A 19,999-nucleotide genomic window follows, 5' to 3' on the forward strand; every position below is an offset into this window, starting at 1 on the left:
GTAGGTCCTTGGGTATGGATGGTGGGCATCATTGCTGGTGTCTCACTGCTAGGTTAAATGCTTGCCCTTATCTGACATTTCTGAGCAACTTGACAAGTACAGTGTTGTGACAGCATTTTACATTTACCACCTGTGATGTGATGGTTATTTTTTTAAGTGGTAAGACACTGAACATGACATTGACCCACTCAACAAAGTTTGCAGCATACAATGCAGTTTTGCTAACTACAAGGACAAGAATGTATGGCAGATCTAGGGAACTTAGGCACCTTGCATAACTGAAATTCTGCACTCACTGAACAGCTGCTCCCGTTCTCTCTCCCGTACTCCCTGCTCCTGGCAATAACCATTCTACTCTTTCTTTCTATGAGTTTAACTCTTTCAGATTCCACATATAAATGGGATCATACAATGTTTTTCCTCCTGTGACTGGCTTATTTCATTTTGTCTGTATCCTTAAGGTTCATCTGCACTGTTAAATGTGGCAGAATTTTCTTCCTAAGGCTGAACAATATTCCACTGTATGTACAAGCAACATTTTTTTAAAAAGCCCTTGTCTGTTGTGGTTGTCTGTGACACAAGGAGTGCATCTGACTGGCCTCTTGCATTGGCCTTTTCAGATCTGGGTCTGGTCTGTCCAGTTCTCTACTAACATTAACTCACCCTCCTCTTCCTCCACAGGGGAAGCTGCTTCCAGGACAGAAGAAAGTGACCAGGCTTTCTTGGAATGCCAAGATGGTGAGTGCTATGGTTTTAATGTTCTTCAAAATTCATGTCAACACTTAATCCTCATTGCAATAGTATCAAGCAGTGTGACTTCCGGGTAGTGTTGAGGTCACCAGGGCTCTGCCCTTATTAGTGGATTAATGCTCTTAAAAAAGGGTTGGAGGGAAGAAGCTAGGTGCCACTTGCCTCTTCATCCCTTTCACTGTGTTAGGACACAATGTTCCTTGCCTCTGGAGGATGCAGTCACAAGGAGCCACCTTGGGAGCCGTCACCAGACACTACATCTGTCAATGCCTTGGTCTTGGGCTTCCTGGCTTCCTTATCTGTGAGCAATTTCTGTTGTTCAGAAACAGTGCAGTTTCATGTGTTTTGCACAGTATCAAAAATGGACTATGACACTGAGCATCTCTTCAGCACTGCCCCTCTCCCCCCATTCTAGGCAATTTCTGGGAATATACTTTTAATTATCTAACTGGAAATCTGTAGTTTTTAGTCTGTTCCAATTCTTGGCATAGTTCCTTATGTTATAGCTGATTTTGTAGGAAAATAATAATCACATTTTTATTCATTAATTCATTTATTTATTTTTATTTATTTATTTATTTATTTATTTATTTTTGATAGGCAGAGTTAGACAGTGAGAGAGAGAGACAGAGAGAAAGGTCTTCCTTTGCCGTTGGTTCACCCCCCAGTGGCCGCTGTGGCCGGCGTGCTGCGGCCGGCGTGCTGCGCCGATCTAAAGCCAGGAGCCAGGTGCTTCCTCCTGGTCTCCCATGCGGGTGCAGGGCCCAAGGACTTGGGCCATCCTCCGCTGCACTCCTGGGCCACAGCAGAGAGCTGGACTGGAAGAGGAGCAACCTGGACAGAATCCAGCTCCCCGACCGGGACTAGAACCTAGGGTGCCGGCGCCGCAGGTGGAGGATTAGCCAAGTGAGCTGCAGGGCCGGCCACATTTTAAAAAATAAAACTAAAGGTAAACTACACCAATGTTCAAGAAATAAATCTCAAAATTATAGAAATGAGACAAAGAAAAGATTTTTAGCACACATGTAAAGTGTCCCAAAGGTTGTGGGGTATAATTAATTGTGACTCCCTATTTTCTAGCACAGTGTCCACTGAATTTAATGACTCAAGTAATAGCGTTTCCAAAACTTCCCTTGAGGACGACTCTTCCACAATTTATTAGCTCTTAGCATTAGATAATCTTCCCCAATATTCAGCCTAAATGGTCTTCTGCACAGTTTCCTTCCATTACTCAGGTTTTATCCTTAAAGACTCCCAGGCTCCTTGTGGTTTGAATTCTCTGAATATTTGTGGAGAATATCATGATTTGCCTACAATCCCACTTATAGTCATTATTAGAGCAATGTCTGCATTTTATTTTCAATCTTTTCCTGCACGTAAATTCTCTTCTCTTCTTAAGTTTTTGTTTCCATTCTCTACACTTGCTTAAATTAGCTCAAAATCAGGTAGATCTAAAAATGCCTGCCTTGAGCATGTCTGGTCTGTTAGGAGCATGACTGGACTAAGACTGAAAGAAAAGCAGTTTTCTTTTGACAGCAGAGGTTTTTCTTCCATGAGGGTGTTGATTTATGGCTTTCTCCAGGAATTGGAAGACACCAGTGTCCCCTGGGCTTTATTCTCTAAATATTGTAAATGCATTGATTTTAAGAGGAGAATAAGTCATGTGTCAATGTTTTGTGCATTTCTCTGTGAGTAACAAAACATTTGCAAAGGATGTCCAGTAGCAAGGCACTGGTAGGCAGAGATTTAACAGGCTACAAGGTACAGACTACCCTGTTTCTGCTACTTCCTTGAAACTTCGCAGAAGTGAATTTAACTACATTCAGTTGTCTTGTCTGGAAGAAGATTTATAGGATTAAACAAAATCAAGATTTGAAAAATGTGCTTGGCATGCATTTCCAGCTATTATTATTTCACTTCTTCTATAATCATAGTTGTTTCTCTGTCTGCAATCCTGTTTTTTGGAAGACTTCTCCATCTAGAATGATATTAAAAACCACACCACATGCTCTACTATTACTGATATTGTCTACAAACCACGTGTTCTTGGCATGAGAACAAGAAGACTTGTTTGGAGTAGCTGAAAATCAATGCATGTTAAAGGATATCTTCAAAATGAATCTGACCAGTGAATATATGCCCGATAGAAATTTAACTGTGTAGTCACTTACCTTACAGTTTTAAGGTCATTTTTAAAAAAATCTATTTTCATTCCCTGTTCTAACCATCTACTCATTCATTCAATGTGCACGCAAGGGAATGGGGTTGCAAACCTATGAGGTCTGAAAGCCCCTTCTCATTGGCATGTGCTCATAGGTCTTGGACAAACACAGGCATGGTAAGGCAGGTAGCTGTCTGTGAGTAAGGCTCTAGTAGATCTGTGGACACCTCGTGAGTAGATGGGCATGATGACAGAAGTCAAGGCAGTCGGAGAGAGAAAGAGGGGGACTTTTGCTCAGGCTCAAGCATGCATTGTCATTTGCCAGACAATCAAGGGAGCAACAGCCACACAGTATGATCAACTTGCATGAAGACATTGGGGTCTGGAGGGGCACACTATGGTTATGTGGTGGTAGGACTCAATGATGAGGATGTGGTAAGACCCCGTGGTCAGGATGTGGTGGAAGCTCTTGGACAGCATATGGTAGGACTTTATGGTCAGAATGCAGTGGGACTACATGGCTAGGATGTAGTAGAAATCCATGGTCAGGATGTGGTGAACCTCATTGGTGAGGATGGGGTGGGACTCCATAGTCAGGGTACAGTGGGACTCCATGGTCAGGACTCAGTGGGGCTCCAGCACCTGGAATATCATTCATCACCCTGTGCCTCTTTCCAGTAACTCTTCCCTGAGAGGAGATGGACGGGAGCTTTGCTTGTTCCATTGCTTTTATGGGCACTGAAAGAACTGCCCCATGGACCAAAGACCCCATGCAAGTTCCTGGCCTATTTTCCTTATCTGATCAGAAGAGTTTCTAGCTTACTGCTAAAAACATACATGCCAACACCAACCTTCTACCAGCATTGAACCCTCAGACTTTTGAATGGCCATCTATCTGAGAGATTCCTGAAAAAAATCTGCCTTGAAACATTTCCAGGTAATTCTTACAACCAGGGTGAATTTGAAGAACACAGGTATATCAAAAAAAGCAGAGGCAGAATTTTTGTCTTTTCAACTGCTTGTGTGGTACCATATGGCTACGGTTTGGGAATAGGACTTTTAATTGAAGTGGATTCTTTGGTTAAGCCATTTGAGAAAAGAAACTACTAGCCTTGAAAGGCAGATTCTCTGATAATGAGATCTGCACACATACAGCACTCAACACACAAAGAAACCTTTGGACATCTTGTTAGTGAATCCTAAAGGCTGATACTATTCCATTGCTGAATCAGCCATAAAAGAAAGGGTTTCTAAGCTTCAGGATTTAGTGTTTTTAGAATAAGCATAGTACACTAGTCACATACTTATTAATTTTCTGGAAAAAAAAGAGTGCTCACGGAGGGCACATTCAGCTTCTCCTTTTGGATTTCTTAGACTGTCAACTGGTGTGAGTATCAGCCAGTTTGGCAGCAATCCTGGTAAGCAGGGAGAGGGGTCCCTGCTACACTGATCTCTTAATGGGGCCAAAATATATGGAGTACTTGGATCTGGAAATGTTAAGAAAGAATGAGTCTGCTAGTTTGCTACTAATCATTCTTTTCCCTTCCAAAATGACTTGGATTGTTTTGTAGATACAGATTCTTGAGGTTCCTGCATGGGAAATGAGACGGGATCTGTTCCAGGGTGCCATTGTATGAAGTTTGTTCTCTTCAGCCAGAGTCTCCTGGGTCAGGTGCTGTGAGGGCTGATCATATATGATGCTCACGTGCATAATGTGTAGTGTGGAGATGGGCACTAAATGTAGCCTACAAACAATGTGCACCCTGTAGGATTGCCTTGGGCACTGTGGACCACCCAGCAACCCCAAGAGGGTCAGTCAGTGGGTAGGAGTGAGACTGAAACACCAGCTGGCCAGTAACCTTTTTATCCTTCAAACTTCATGGGCTGGAGGTAAGGTTAGAGGTGAGTGTGGGGTGGAAACTTACAAGAGCTAATAGCTCTTTTGTGGCTGTCCAGCAGGAGGCTGACCAGCTTGCTGGGCAAGGTGACACTTGGGTGGGTCTGTCCCCAAACTTCAGATGTGAATCTGTGATTCACTGGAGACAGACACTTTAAGCCCCACTGGAGGGCAGCAGAGCAAGGTGACATCCAGGCAAGGAAACCTTGACTGCCACGTTCAGCCATCGAACTTGACTTTGTCCACATGACAACAATGCATCTGATACATTTTCTATATCAAATTAACTTGACTTTTCTAGATTTAACTTCTGGTTGAGCATTGGGCAAACCCAGTAGTATTTCCAGCCACCATAGTCTTTTCTGTGTTCTTCCCGTTATAGCTGACGACTCCCAAGCTATTGTTTAACATAACTGAGTCACTAGGAGGAGTTTGGAGCTTGATGAGATATGAACAGGTACTGCTTGACATATGCTGTATCAGTTGGTTTATTGAACACTAGGCTACATCCTTCCTCACTTGGTTCTGCTTTCGGGACTGAGAAGTTAAAGTTCTCCCTTTCCAACTCCCCTTATAGCTGAATGAGTCTGCAGGGGTTTGTCCTCTTTTCTGCTCAGGAGAGGGCTGGGGTAAGACCTGCAGCTGTTTTGGTACAGAATGAGAGAAAAGCCGGGGTCCTGATACCACTAAGTGCCTGAACTGAGCGTCCTGCTGCCACTGTCCAGTCCACTGGCTATGTGAGACTAATACAAAGGGGTTTGCTGAAGACCTTGCTAATCAGCAATCTCATTTCCTGTGGCCAGACATGTTCCTAATCGGTATAATGCTAAAATGCATAGAACTCAAGGTATTATAAGGCATACTTGATAAAACGTAAGGTGACCAGACTAGCTTAAGAGGTTATTAGTTGTATCCTCACACATGAACATTGTGAAGAATTTCACCGGATATAAATATGGTAATTTTACATTTAGTGAATCTATTTAAGAGCCTCATCCTACCCCCAGAAAGAAGTAGAATGACAATGAACCCACTGCAATTAATAGATTGCAAAAATCTATTTATCTCCCCATTTGGATTGGGCCGAGTGTGCTCTTCGCCCCATTAGTAAGTCATTCTTTTATATCAAAGGAACAAATATGAAACACCTGGTCTGGTCGATGAGCAGTCTTTTCTTTCTTTCTCTGAGGATAACTGACAAGGTCTCCTTACAGGCGTTAAAACCAGAAATAATGAGAGCGCAAAGCCAGAGCTCATAAATAATTCATGGACTAAATATTTTAAGTGACAGTGCTTTCTTCATCTGTAAGCAATCACTTGATGTTCTCATTTTTGTTTTCAACTCATGTTCTCTGTTTTTAAGAAGGCAGATAGGGGATTGCATTTGAAACAACTCAAAGGGGAATTCTCATTCGGGCCCTAAGAGTCCTTCTGCCCTCTCGCTGTACTTCCTATTACTTTCTAGTCTGTGTATGAGTACTTTGGCTCAAATATGGTTGGTCAGTTAAAACATACTTCCTTGGTTGATTACTTAGTGATACAAGTGCTCACTAAATAAGGACTGAATGACCCTCCCCCCAGCGAATCTCTACCCCTTCTGTGTTTCTCTTCTACTGACCCTGTCAACTTCTGGCTCATTTGTTCAGCCAATCATCACCAGGATGACCCCAAGCTGAAGCACCTGGCCTCCATCAGGGAGAGATCAGATTTGCACCTCCAGTCCTCCTGGAGTCCCATCTTAACTCTAAGCCGGGAGTGGGGGTGTGGTTCTTTACCTGTATCCTTACTCCAGTCTTCCCTTTCCCAAGTGTCTGTAGATGCTGTCTCCAGTGCCCTCGGTCACAGAGGACATTAAAAGCTCAGCAAGGCAGCAGGAGACAGGGAGTCGACACAGGTGTTAAGTAGGGAAGTGTGCCAGGAAACAGATGTGTGTAGGAGAGAGGAAAGTTCTAGTTTTTGTTACAAAATTGGGCAAGAAGCCAAGAGACCTTGATTCTTCTGTGCTAAACCATGAAATCCTGGATTTCCTTGGTGTGAAATACCGACAAAATTCCAATACAGAGGTGTTTACTGCAGCACCATTTAGTCTCCAATATGTACTACAGAGCAGCTCTTTCAACATCACATAATGTAGATGGGAAACATCTTGAAAATTTAAATATAGGGTCAACTGGGTAAGAGAGGAACATTAACCATGACCCCCAATACATGTGTTTAAAAATCCATGAGTACTTCAAAGGGTTACAGTTTTTCCTAGTTTTGTATTTATTCATTAATTAGCCCAAACCCTTCAGAATATTTTTAATTATACCTCCAACCACACAGTGTGCGGGGTGATAGTCAATGATAATTAACTTGCTAACAGATAATGCATAGTGATTTTCTGAAGCTGATTTCTAACTTCCATTATTCTTCCCTTTATCTTTCTTCTCTGCCCCCCCCACCTCTCTTCCTCCTCTTCCTCCTCCTCTCCTCTCTTTCCTCTCTCCCTTTCTCCTCTCTTTTTTCTCTCTTTCATATTCTTTTTTTTTTTTTGACAGGCAGAGTGGATAGTGAGAGAGAGACAGAGAGAAAGGTCTTCCTTTTGCCGTTGGTTCACCCTCCAATGGCCGCCGCGGTAGCGCGCTGCAGCCGGCGCACCGCGCTGATCCGATGGCAGGAGCCAGGTGCTTCTCCTGGTCTCCCATGGGGTGCAGGGCCCAAGCACTTGGGCCATCCTCCACTGCACTCCCTGGCCACAGCAGAGAGCTGGCCTGGAAGAGGGGCAACCGGGACAGGATCAGTGCCCTGACCGGGACTAGAACCCGGTGTGCCGGCGCCGCAAGGCGGAGGATTAGCCTAGTGAGCCGCGGCGCCGGCCTCTTTCATATTCTTAACCAGAGCATAGGAAGGGATGTTCATGGTTAAGGTTGAACATAGGAGTATTTCAGTTTGCCTGGTGTTAGTGTCTTTTTTTTTTTTATTCATTCACCAACAAACTTAGTATTATGAGTCTATTTCAAAAAACAAATAAGAGCCTCATTTAAGAGACTGAAAAAACTATGAGGTTCGTTTCATTGCCTTGAGAAATATAATGTAGTGTTGGATTTTCTCTCCCCAGGGAAGCCTTTGTGCAGTTAGGTTGTGGCTAGATTTGAATGTTGAGTTGTGAGCTAGTGCTCACAGAAGTGCAGAAGCATTGGGACAGTTTTGATTGGAGTTCCTGATGTCAACGGCAAAAGGAAGACCTTTCTCTCTGTCTCTCTCTCACTGTCCACTCTGCCTGTCAAAAAATTAAAAAAAAAAAAAAAAAAAAAAAAAAAAAAAAAAAAAAAAAAAAAAAAAAGGGTCAGCAAACAGTTTCTTCTTTCTTCTTAAAAATCTGTTTTCCCCTGTACATATCTTTATTAAATAATGGCATGTGGTAAGGATTTAGCTCTCCTCTCATTGCTAATTTCACTTTGGGCATTTTTTTGTTTTTTTTGACAGGCAGAGTGGACAGTGAGAGAGAGAGACAGAGAGAAAGGTCTTTGTCGTTGGTTCACCCTCCAATGGCCGCCGTGGCCGGCGCGCTGCGGCTGGCGCGCTGCGGCTGGCGCGCTGCGCTGATCCAAAGCCAGGAGCCAGGTGCTTCTCCTGGTCTCCCATGGGGTGCAGGGCCCAAGCACTTGGGCCATCCTCCACTGCACTCCCTGGCCACAGCAGAGAGCTGGACTGGAAGAGGGGCAACCGAGACAGAATCCGGCGCCCCGACTGGGACTAGAACCCGGAGTGCCGGCGCCACTAGGCGGAGGATTAGCCTGTTGAGCCACGGCGCCGGCCCAACTTTGGGCATTTCTAGCTACACCTTGTGAGTTATTCTTAACTATTTCTCTCCAAATGGGCCATGGGTGAGTGGGTGGATGGGACAAGTGTCCAGTCAATGCCTGCTCTTCTTTTTCTTTCCATTTAAGGAGTGATGTATAGTGTAAATGTTTTAGCATTCATGCTACACAAGAATCAGTCATAGATGTAGTAGAATCTATTCTCCACTTCGTAGTCTAAACGTAATGGTTTAAACCAAAGATGTAAAATCAATTGCCCATCAGTACTCCTTATTGTGCTGAGATGGGAGCTTCCATGAATCTTAATGTGCCTGAATAGATCCATGGAGAAATTTGCTCACCTTCACATTTCTCTGTATCCACTTAGCAATTATTAAGACCAATTGCTTGAAATCCACATGATAATTTACCACCTTTCATCACTGCATGTGGTTTCTGTTTAGTTTTTTTTTTCTTTTTTTTGTCTAGTCCTTTGTTTCAGCTTATCTTCCTCATGTTTGACTGAATATAAAGCAAAAGACCCTGCTTTTAATTTTAAGATCAAGGAGATTGCCAATCATTCAGAGGTGGAAATGGGAAGAAAGAGGTTTTGTAATATTTTAGGAATAAACACCCTATATTCTACTCCTACCAGGCCTTGTGAAGATGAACTTGCACACATGCTCTTCATATGATGTAAGGAGAAGTTTCGACTCTTTAAACAGTCATGATTTATGAAGTGCAAATGGGAAAACACTGTTTAAAGACCGGCCAGCTTTGTCTGGTCTGACTTAATAGCATGATTCTTTATTCAAGCCAGAAGCATGGCACGGACGATATGAAAACACATTTCTTTACTTCACATGCTCTCTTAAGGTTCAGAGCAATGCATGCAGCAAAATAGATTCTACATTTCAAAACCCGAACGAATGTACTAGTGTTCCGTTGTTGAATTAATTGGCACTTTCAGATTTTTCACAATAAGACAGGTCTGGCTACTTTTCCCTGCAGTGGAGAGGGAGGGGTTAGGAGGCTAGCATTCTGAACTGAATTGTTTCCATGAAGTCCGACTTTACCAGGATGTTTTCAGGAAGTGTGCATTTTCTGAAGGCAGTGAGAAGTCTCTGCAATTTGTGGAGTGATTGGGACTGCACGATGTTAGTCTAAATGGGGAAGAACTTTTGTAAAAGCCTTAGTGTCTGAATATGTTTTGCAGGCCAGACTAGCATAGGAAAATTCTGAAAATACACACCAAAGAAACCTTGTTTTTCCTGGCTCTTTGTTTAATCAACTCAGATAAATAACTTCACTGAAGACACCATGCATCTTCACCGTCTGGCCTTGACACTGCCTCTAAAGGAAACCTGGAACCACCAGGAGAAGGACTCAAGGATCTAGTGTTTTAGCTCTGTCCTTCCTCCTGCACTCAAGACTTTAGGAAAGTCATTTAGCATCTTGGTCTTAGTGCCTGCAGTTCTTCAAAGTGATGAAAAAAAATAACTCACTGCCTTTCCTACTTCTCAGGGTTGTGGCAAACAACTTGATTAGTTTATGTGCAAATGCTATCACAATTATATGTTTGCATGGCAAACGAAAGCCGTCATTATCAACAGCTGCTTTATGGATCGCCTTCCCGTGGAAACACGAGGCTTTCTTATTAAAAACATACTTTGACAACTTGCTCAATAATGCTATCCATATTTCTGGTTCAAGAAAATGCAGTGAACGATTGCATTTGCTTCTTTCTTTCTGAACCCTCCTGAAATGAAAGGACCTCAAAAGGGAACAAATCTCAACTATAGAGAGATCACCTAGCAAGAATATTAAGGTAGAATGAGAATCAGATCAAAGTGTTTTGGGATACATGGATATTCACAAAGTTGATTTCCTATGCACATTTTTAAAATAAGATTTATTTATTTATTTGAACGGCAGAGTTACAGAGAGGCAGAGGCGGAGAGGGAAAGAGAGAGAAATCTTCCATCCGCTGGTTCACTACCCAGATGGCTGCAGCGGCCGGAACTGCAACAATCCAAAGCCAGGAGCCAAGAGTCTCCCACATGGGTGCAGGGGCCCAAGGACTTGGGCCATCTTCCACTGCTTTCCCAGGCCATAGCAGAGAGCTGGATTGGAAGTGGAGTGCCCGGGACTTGAACCTGCACTGCAGGTGGCAGCTTTACCCAGTATGCCACAGCGCTGTCCCCTGCTACACACATTTTAAAAGGATGTTTCTTGAAGGTACAATTCATCACAAAGAGAAAAAAGAACAGGGAAAGAGGCTGTTGATCCTGGAACTAGTGGATTTAAATGGGAAGAGCATAACTTGGCAGGGCTGTACAGTGATAGGTCCTTGTCTGTTCTGTGGACAGAGTCTACAGAGAGAGTTCTCTGGGAAGGAACTGGTTCCATTCTGTGCACAGGTACTGTAGCTTTTAGGCCACATGTCTTAGAAACTGTGCTAAGGACATACTCCCTTTATTTCTTTTTCAGTAAGAAAAATGAAAATTAGGTATTTCAGAAAAAAATTACATGATATTTCAAAAGCTATAAGAAAATTCAGCTATAAATATGAATCATGCCATGATTATGAGCTAGTGATGGAAACAACATGAATCCATATGACCTGACATGAAGGATATTCACTTTCAGGGAAGAATTGTGTTGATGAAGAATTCAATGTGATTCTCACTGCTTAGCTCCGTGATGTTGATATTTACAACATCCTGTTCCTGTGGATGTTAGTAAGTAGCTTTTGATTCTTACAATCATTCAAACCAAACAAAATATACAAGACTTAATTATAGACTGGAAGTACTATCATTTATGATCATATGAAAATAAATTTATACTAGAGAGAAGTAGGCTCTAAGAAAAAGGCTGAAGAGGGCCGGCGATCTGGCATAGCAGTAAAGCCACTGCCTGCTGTACTGGCATCCCATGTGGGCGCTGGTTGGAGTCCCAGCTGCTCCACTTCCTATCCAGCTCTCTGCTATGGCCTGGGAAAGCAGTAGAAAATGGCCCAAGCCCTTGGGCCCCTGCACCCGTGTGGGAGACCTGGAAAAAGCTCCTGGCTCCTGGCTTTGAATCGGTGCAGCTCCGGCTGTTGCGGCAAATTGGGGAGTGAACTAGTGGATGGAAGACCTCTAACTCTCTGCCTCTCCTTCTCTCTCTGTGTAATTCTTTCAAGTAAAATAAATAAATCTTAAAAAAAAAAAAAAAGAAAAAGGCTGAGGGGCAGCCACATTCAATTTACAGAACAAGAATCGAAGCTGCACCATATACATTTGATAGACTCAGAAATGAAAGTTTAAGTATACTGTCTAAACTTGCAAACATAAATATAAAAGTGGAAAACCAAAAAGCTTCACATTATAACAGCTTTAGTCAATATACATAATCTAGAATTGAAAATCTGGAAGCACAGAACAAATATCATGTTAGAGTCACAGAACAAAATTAAAATAATGGTTAGAAATGGTTACTTCTAAGAAGGAAGGGAAGTGAGGAGTGGAATGGGAGCATATTGGCTTTCATTAATAAGTTCCCTCCTTTTTGAATTTTTGCCATATGATGGCACTAACTTGATAATAGTAAAAACTATTTGGTTCATAGGTATATATTTTTGCAATCATATGTCTTATACTGGCTAAAAAATGGGAACAAATTTGCTTGACCTAATTGGTATTAGAGAGTTGATACCTAACCTACAAATGGAGGAAACAAATTGAACTTTTTTACTTCAAAATAACTTTAATTTTATTACTTTATAAAGAAAAACATTAGTAAATTTAAAAGCTTGGAAAACTTTAATAAAATTTAGTATTTTGTAATGCAAAATATTGGTAAATTTAAAAATTTGGAGTGACACATGCTTCTCTGCCGCAGATTCCAGGATAACTCAGTTTAAATTACCATCTTGTGCCCTTTTGAGTTTGCAACATAAGAAAGAGGATTGTTGACTAGGATGCTGCTGAACTCTTTGCTGTAATACTGATTATGCATGTGACCCTGGCTTACGGTTTTCAGACTTATTACAAAAGGGTAGAGTTGGTGATGTTGGACAGCCCTTTGACTTAAGACCTATGTTGAGTCAGATTGTATGTAACTGTTTCCTGATGGCTGTGGTTTGGGTTGAGTATTATTTCAGTTGCTATTTAGCTCTGCAACTCCATAGACCTTTCAACTTGGTGGAATATTGTACTGTTATATTATACATCTTATTGTTTAGAGCCCCATAGTACTTGCAAATATTAGAATGATGTCACATTGGAAAAAATTGCCATCTTGGTCTGCAAAGAGAAGAAGGAAGAGAAGGGTAGGAGGAAGGGAATAAGACATACCACTCCTCTTACAGTCTGTTACGCATTTGCTTGAATAATTGAAGTAGAATTAAGATTAAATGGCTCATCAATTTTAAGTATATGAATATTTAAAACTATCTCTATTAGTAATTTCACATTTATTTCTAATATTTTAAAAATAGACACATTTAATAAATTTCTTTTTATAATAGGAGTGTGTATCTCAGCAACTTATTCTTCAATGTTCATAAATCACTAATTAGTGACGCTTTACCTGGTGATGTCTCACTTTCATATAATAAATTTAGCTCACATAAACAAATTGCCTGCAAGAACACAGTGTGTTCAGGGGTAACTTAGAAGTATCATTTTTCCAAGTGTTTCAACTGAAGTCTGAGAGTAGCTTTCAATGCTGAGTTTTCTGGAATAGTGGAAAGATATGACAGCCACACCTCCAGAGCTGAGAAATGTTGAATAATTACTCACCAAGTCACACTGATGTATACTTTTGGGGTTGGAAGCTTTACTGCACAATACAGAGGAACACGTCTTGGGTTTTTCTTCCCTCCCTCCCTTCTTCCCTCTTATTGCAGATCAAGCTAATTATGTAAGCTTAGCTACCAGGGAATCTGTGGCAGGAATTTATACAGTACTCTAAAATCTTAGACCTCTCAGTGGTCTGCTCATGTGGTCCTCCAGATCTGTGTACATCACTCTTTTATAGTTCTTTCTATACTGGAGTATAAAAGAATTCTTTATGACCCATTCCCCTCCAGTATATAAAATTCATGGGGGTAGGCACTTGGTCTGTTTGATTCTCTACTGTTTCCTCAGAACTTAGTATGGTAGGAACTTGGTAAATAATTTGCAAATAAAAGAGCATTAGTACTACTAGTAAGTGTTACATAAGTGCTACCTATTATGGGCTAGGTACCTGTCTAAGTGCTTTAACACAGTTAACTTTGTAAATAACCCTATTGAGTATGTATTCCTATTATATTCTTTTTTTAAACATTTATTTATTTATTTATTTATTTTTAAAATTTTTTTATTTTTTATTTTTGACAGGCAGAGTGGATAGTGAGAGAGAGAGACAGAGAGAAAGATCTTCCTTTTGCCGTTGGTTCACCCTCCAATGGCCTCCACAGTAGCGCGCTGCGGCCGGCGCACCGCGCTGATCCGATGGCAGGAGCCAGGTACTTATCCTGGTCTCCCATGGGGTGCAGGGCCCAAGCACTTGGGCCATCCTCCACTGCACTCCCTGGCCACAGCAGAGAGCTGGCCTGGAAGAGGGGCAACCGGGACAGGATTGGTGCCCTGACCGGTACTAGAACCCGGTGTGCCGGCGCCGCAAGGCGGAGGATTAGCCTAGTGAGCCGCGGCGCCGGCTTATTTATTTATTTGAACATCAGAGTTACAGAAAGAGAGGGAGGGAGGGAGGGGAAGAGAGAGAGAGAGAATCTTCTATCCGCTAGTTTACTCCCCAAAGGGCTGCGACCGTCAGGGTTGGGACAAGCTGAATCCAGGAGTCAGGAGCTTCCTTCAGGTTTCCCATGTGGGTGGCAGGAGCTCAAGCACTTGGACCATCTTACCCTCACCCCCCGAGCCTCCTGCTCAGGCCACCAGCAGGGATCTGGGTCGGAAGTAGAGCAGCAGGGATAGGAAACAGCACCCACATGAGATGCTGGCATCCCAGGATGTGGCTTTAACACCTGGACCTCAATGCCAGGCCCCAGTCTCCATTTTCAGGGTGAGAAAATTGAGTCCCAGAGGTGCTAAGTGGCTGGCCTGGGAGTCCCAGAGCTATTTGCAGGTGGATTGTGATTCAAATCTAAGCAGTTTGATGCTAGATCCATTGTGTCAGCCTGTATCACTCCTCACTGCTCCCTCAATGATCCTGTTGCACCCAAAGTTGGGGGGGGGGGGAGTGCTGTGTCTTTTTTTGTGTCACTACAGAGGCATCCTATTAGTGACTGCTGGCTGGCTGGCTGGATTAAAAACATAGTCACATTCAGCAGTGATGATCTTGGTGGAGGTGAACTCAGCCCTCAATTTAGAATCTTTTCTCTTCTACACAGAAGCAAATGTCATCAAGCGTATAAATAAAGGGCAAATGTTAGTGGCTTAGGCGGCATGCGTGCCACCACATATGATGATACAATTGACAAACTCAATTGTTTTGGCTTGGAACATTATACTGTATTTATAAAGCAATTTTACCTTTCAAAGCATTTCATATACTTTGTCTTGCTTGCCAAATGACATTGTGAGGAAGCACTTTTATTTCCATTTTACTAAAATGCTCAAACAGGAAAGGTTAAGTTGCATATCTTTGTAACACATCCAGGACAGGGTCCTAAGAGTTTTGCACCTGCTCTAATGTTCTTGCATAACACTGAAGAGTCTTGATGGGTAAAAATATGTCAACCATGTGTTTTTTCAGTTTTTTTTTTAACATAAATGTTTTTGGACATCAGATATATGCTATGTCCCCTAGGTATACCCTCTGTGTCCCCTCCCTTCCCTCCCTCTGAGTGTTCATCTGTGCCAGTGAGTGTATGGATGCCACACTGAGACAAGTCTTCAGGTGCTATTTGCCCATGGGAATCAGAAACTTTTGAGAACCAACATGCCTTGGAAGGTCATCTCCACACAGACTTTCCTCATCCGAATCGGCTCCATCTGTCTGTTCGGCGTCAGCGCCCATTGGGGTCCCAGTTATTCAGTAGGACTGACTGCATTAGAACCCCAGTCTTCGGTGCGTTGTGGGGTGACAGGGCAAGAGGATGTTTTCTTGCCCATCAGCTTAAATGGTACATACCCAGTGACCCATCTAACCTTGGAGTCCAGATTTTGGAAATGGCAGGGTGCCGGATTCTTTCTGGGGATGAATTTGGGGAGACACCAGCCTGGATCTTTCCAGCTTTCTGCCGAGATGGGTTTTGGCAGCTTTGACTATACCTCCAGCTTTGATTGGTTTCTCCCAGTAACACCTGGGCCACTGCTCTCTGTGTATTCTACTTCATCTTTTTGTCACACCTTTGTGTGGAAGAGAGAATCCTTAGGAACCGCCCCCCCCCCCCCACACACACCTTAGGATCAGGTAAACACTAACATTCTTTTCTTTGGGGTTAACAGTTTCCACGGGCGAAGGCAGAGGCAGTTACCTTTGGTCATGACGATTCCTGCCAGTGCTTTGTGGCGGCCGTACACTGATGTCAGGCCGACTGTCAGCTCGCGGAATTTCTGTGTCACCAACTGGGACACGGAGTCGGCGAATTCCTGAAAGACACAAGCACAGGCCTCGCTGATGGGCTGAGCAGAAGCAGTGAGGGGACAGCTGGCTCTCGTGTCCTCCCTTCCTTGTCTGCTACATCCCCACGGAGGTATCTGGAGGTGCCTGTCACAGAGCACCCCATGCCACCACATGCATGGGCTGTGTCGGCACACTCTGCCCTAAGGCTTCAGGAAAGACTTTAGTACTACATTTAATCGATGGTGAGGAATTAGCCCTTAGTGTTGTCCACCACGAAAGACCTGACCCGTGAGCAGGAGACTTCTGTGCTAAAGTGGAGTTCACTTCCTGCCTCTCTGACAGTAAGTTTGGGAGAATCCTCCTGGGAGAACTTGTCTGCAAGAATCCTGAGAGGAGGTAGAGGGAATCTACACATTGGACAGCTGGGTATCACTTTCTTCTCAGTCTCACAGAATCAGTTTGTCCTGGCACATCTCAGGCTGTACTTACTGCAACCCCAGCTCACTCCACAACCTCGTCTCTTGCTTTTCTGCCCATGTACTTCCCCACATATGTACACATGTGCACAGTCCAATACATAACACACATAGTGCACACATGCACACCAGAATGTGCGTGTACACATATGTGCAACTGCAAACATGTTTACATGCACACACATGTGAACAACAGACACAGAATGTAAACAGGAATGTGTACATACACCCAGAGATACACACACGTACGATACCACCTCCCCCCCCGACGAGTTAGTGTTATCCCCATTGAGCTGTGCTACAGCACTACAGAACTGTGCTACAGTACATGCACAGTTGCAAGGCAGTTGGGTGCCATGGCTATCACAAGCCCTGGGAGAGAAAAACCTAACTGGCGACTCAGGTCTGCTCCTCATGAGCTTTGGCAGGTCATTCGAATGCTCAGAGCCCAATTTTCCTTATTTGTAAGGTGCTCCTTTTCGTTTCCATCTGATGGTATTTTTTTTTGAGAATAAAAGGCACTTGTGCATTTTATATGCTTAGCACTGTGCCTCACACTTGGTAACTGCCTGAAAACGATGCCTGTAACTGTTATTCATATCATTATTATTATTACCGTTTTCCCCTAGTCACTGCAGGCACTGAGCAAATCTTCAAGTAGCAAAATAAAAACCACTAATTTATCCATAAGGTGGGCAGACAAGTTCATTTTTTTTGATGGACTGGATTTTCACGATTGTGGCAGGTGCGTTTTGCTATTGTGCAGGCGCTGCTGCTGATACAGGCAGTGTCTGATAAATAAAGATAAGAATGACACATAGAGAGTTTAAACCATTCCATTTGTAGGCAATAAACAAGGCTCCTGTGAAAGCCAGCCTGCATCCGGGAAACAACAACAATCAAAGCCTGCTATGAAAACAACCCAACGCCTTTATTCCTTCCAATTGCTGCGAAGGATGGGAAGTAGAGAGGACCCAGGGCTGCATGGATAAAGACTGCCTCTTAGATTTGTAGTCATTAAGGAGAGTACTTGTCATTTTAAAAACTGCACTGTAAATAGAGAGACCTCATAAAGGATGGATGCTGCTTTGGACTTCCCGTGTGTGTGTGTGTGTGTGTAATGATGGACGAGGGGGGCAGATGATGGGCCCCATTTCTTTCTTTTCTTTTTTTATTTTATTATATTTTTTGACAGGCAGAGTGGACAGTGAGAGAGAGACAGAGAGAAAGGTCTTCCTTTACCATTGGTTCACCCCCCAGTGGCTGCTGCGGCCGGCATGCTGCTGCCGGCGTGCTGCACCAGTCTGAAGCCAGGAGCCAGGTGCTTCTCCTGGTCTCCCATGGGGTGCAGGGTACAAGCACTTGGGCCATCCTCCACTGCCCTCCTGGGCCACAGCAGAGAGCTGGCCTGGAAGAGGGGCAACTGGGACAGAATCTGGCGTGCCAACCGGGACTAGAACCTGGAGTGCTGGCGCTGCAGGCAAAGGATTAGCCTATTGAGCCGCGGCACTGGCTGGCCCCATTTATTTTAGAGATTTCGTGTGTCCTTGGTGAGGGGCCAGGGGTCTTCCTGGCCTAACCCCAAAACCAGGCTGCTTGGTGCACCACTGTCACTTCCAAGGAGACATGGTGTCATAAGATCTTTTTTTTTTCTTTCTTATTTTTTTTTTATAAGCGGAGTTAGACAGTGAGAGAGAGAGAGAGACAGAGAGGAGAAAGGTCTTCCTTTTCTGTTGGTTCACCCCACAAATGGCTGCTACGGCCGGTGTGCTGTGCCGATCCGAAGCCAGGAGCCAGGTGCTTCCTCCTGGTCTCCCATGTGGGTGCAGGGCCCAAGCACTTGGGCCATCCTCCACTGCCCTCCCGGGCCACAGCAGAGCTGGACTGGAAGAGGAGCAACCGGGACAGAATGCGGCGCCCTGACCGGGACTAGAACCCGGTGTGTCGGTGCCGCAGGCGGAGGATTAGCTTAGTGAGCTGTGGTGCCGGCCGTAATAAAATCTTAAAGATGAATTCTTGAGGCTGTCCATGTCCCCAGACAGCTGGACTGTTTCCTGGAACTGCAGGGAAAATAACCATAACTGGGGACCTTAAAACAGCAGCGCTGGCGGCCAGACGGCTGAGATGGGGCTGTCGGCAGGGCCCTGCTCTTTGGTCATGGCGATCCTTCCTTCCTCTTCTGGCTTCTGGAGGCTCCGAGTGTTTCTGGGATTGTAGCTGCATTACTCTAATCTCTGCCTTTCTTCGCTCTCCTGTATGTGCATTTTCTCCTTTTTTGTCTGTTTTAAGGACGTTTATCATTGGGTTGAGGGCCCACCTGCATAACTGGGGAGGGGCACATCTCAAAATCCTTCACCTGGTTATGTCTCTAAAGACCCCTTTCCCTAATGTGGTCATCGCCTCAGTATCAGCTGTGCCTTTGGGGGCCACCACATCCTGCTGTTTGTTCTTCCACCTCGTGCTGTAAGAGAGAGAGTGTCTGTTTCCCTGCAGAGCTGTGTGTTTGGTTAATTCCTATCAGTGCTGATGGAGCCCAACACTGCATTTGAGTGAGAAGAGGGGATGCTGGTCTGTCTTCCTGGGTCGTGGATGAATGCCCATAGAGGCAGGCAGTAGACAGGAGCCTCCTTGACTTTCTTGGTCTCCTCCACCACTGAGAAGGATGCTGATGACAAGGACTGACAATCAATCGTATGAGACCTTCAAACTAAGATGCCTGAGGTCATCTGATGCCACCTTTGCCTCTTTGAGAGCTTGGAGCCAAGCTCTGCTGGTCAGGGACCTAAGGGCAGTGTGGCCTGTCGCACTCCCCTGTCTGGTAGCACAGAAGGCATAAGACTCGCAGAGTGACAGCCCCCATGAGGCCTCAGGCATCCCCCAGGGTTTGAAAAGATCGACTTCTGCTCACCGTTTGCAGATGCACAGCAAGGGGCTGACACCTGCAGACGCCATCACAGGCGGCCGTGTGCTGAGTGTAGGACTGCTAGCCCCACCCTGCCAGTGCCACTTGGCGTCTTCCCAAGGAGGGGTGTTCCTGGGGGCACAGAGAAGATGGGACAGTCCTAACCTGAGACCCACACACAGATGAGTCCTGACCTCTACAAGGCTCTGGGGTTTGTGGTCCTGAGTGGGTCTGGGAAGCAGAGGCCCTGAGTGAGGGTGGGCACCTGCCCCTGCTGTCTCCACAGGCTGAGTGAGGGCTGAGGGGCTCTGTATGATCAGTGAGGCCGGGAAAGACTGGGCCTGAAGCTGACGCTGAGAGGAACCTTGAAGGAAGAGTAGATTACACTGCATTTCCCTCGTAAGCTTCCGTGACCAAACAAATGATTTTTGTCCTCTTCTCTTGGCCTAGTTCCAAAGCACACTGATAAAAGAA

At 44.3% G+C, this 19,999-nt stretch overlaps 1 protein-coding gene across 1 annotated transcript in view; it reads right to left on the reverse strand.

Moving 5' to 3' along the window:
• Window positions 1-19,999, reverse strand: part of ADARB2 (adenosine deaminase RNA specific B2 (inactive)) — a 219,006-nt gene that overhangs the window by 79,178 nt on the left and 119,829 nt on the right. Inside the window, exon 4 of the mRNA XM_062210814.1 lies at window positions 16,059-16,173. Within this exon, the coding sequence (XP_062066798.1) occupies window positions 16,059-16,173 (115 nt within the window). The remainder of the gene's footprint in view (window positions 1-16,058; window positions 16,174-19,999) is intronic.

Source organism: Lepus europaeus, chromosome 14 (genome assembly GCF_033115175.1).
Source record: "Lepus europaeus isolate LE1 chromosome 14, mLepTim1.pri, whole genome shotgun sequence".
Taxonomy (NCBI): Eukaryota; Metazoa; Chordata; class Mammalia; order Lagomorpha; family Leporidae; genus Lepus; species Lepus europaeus.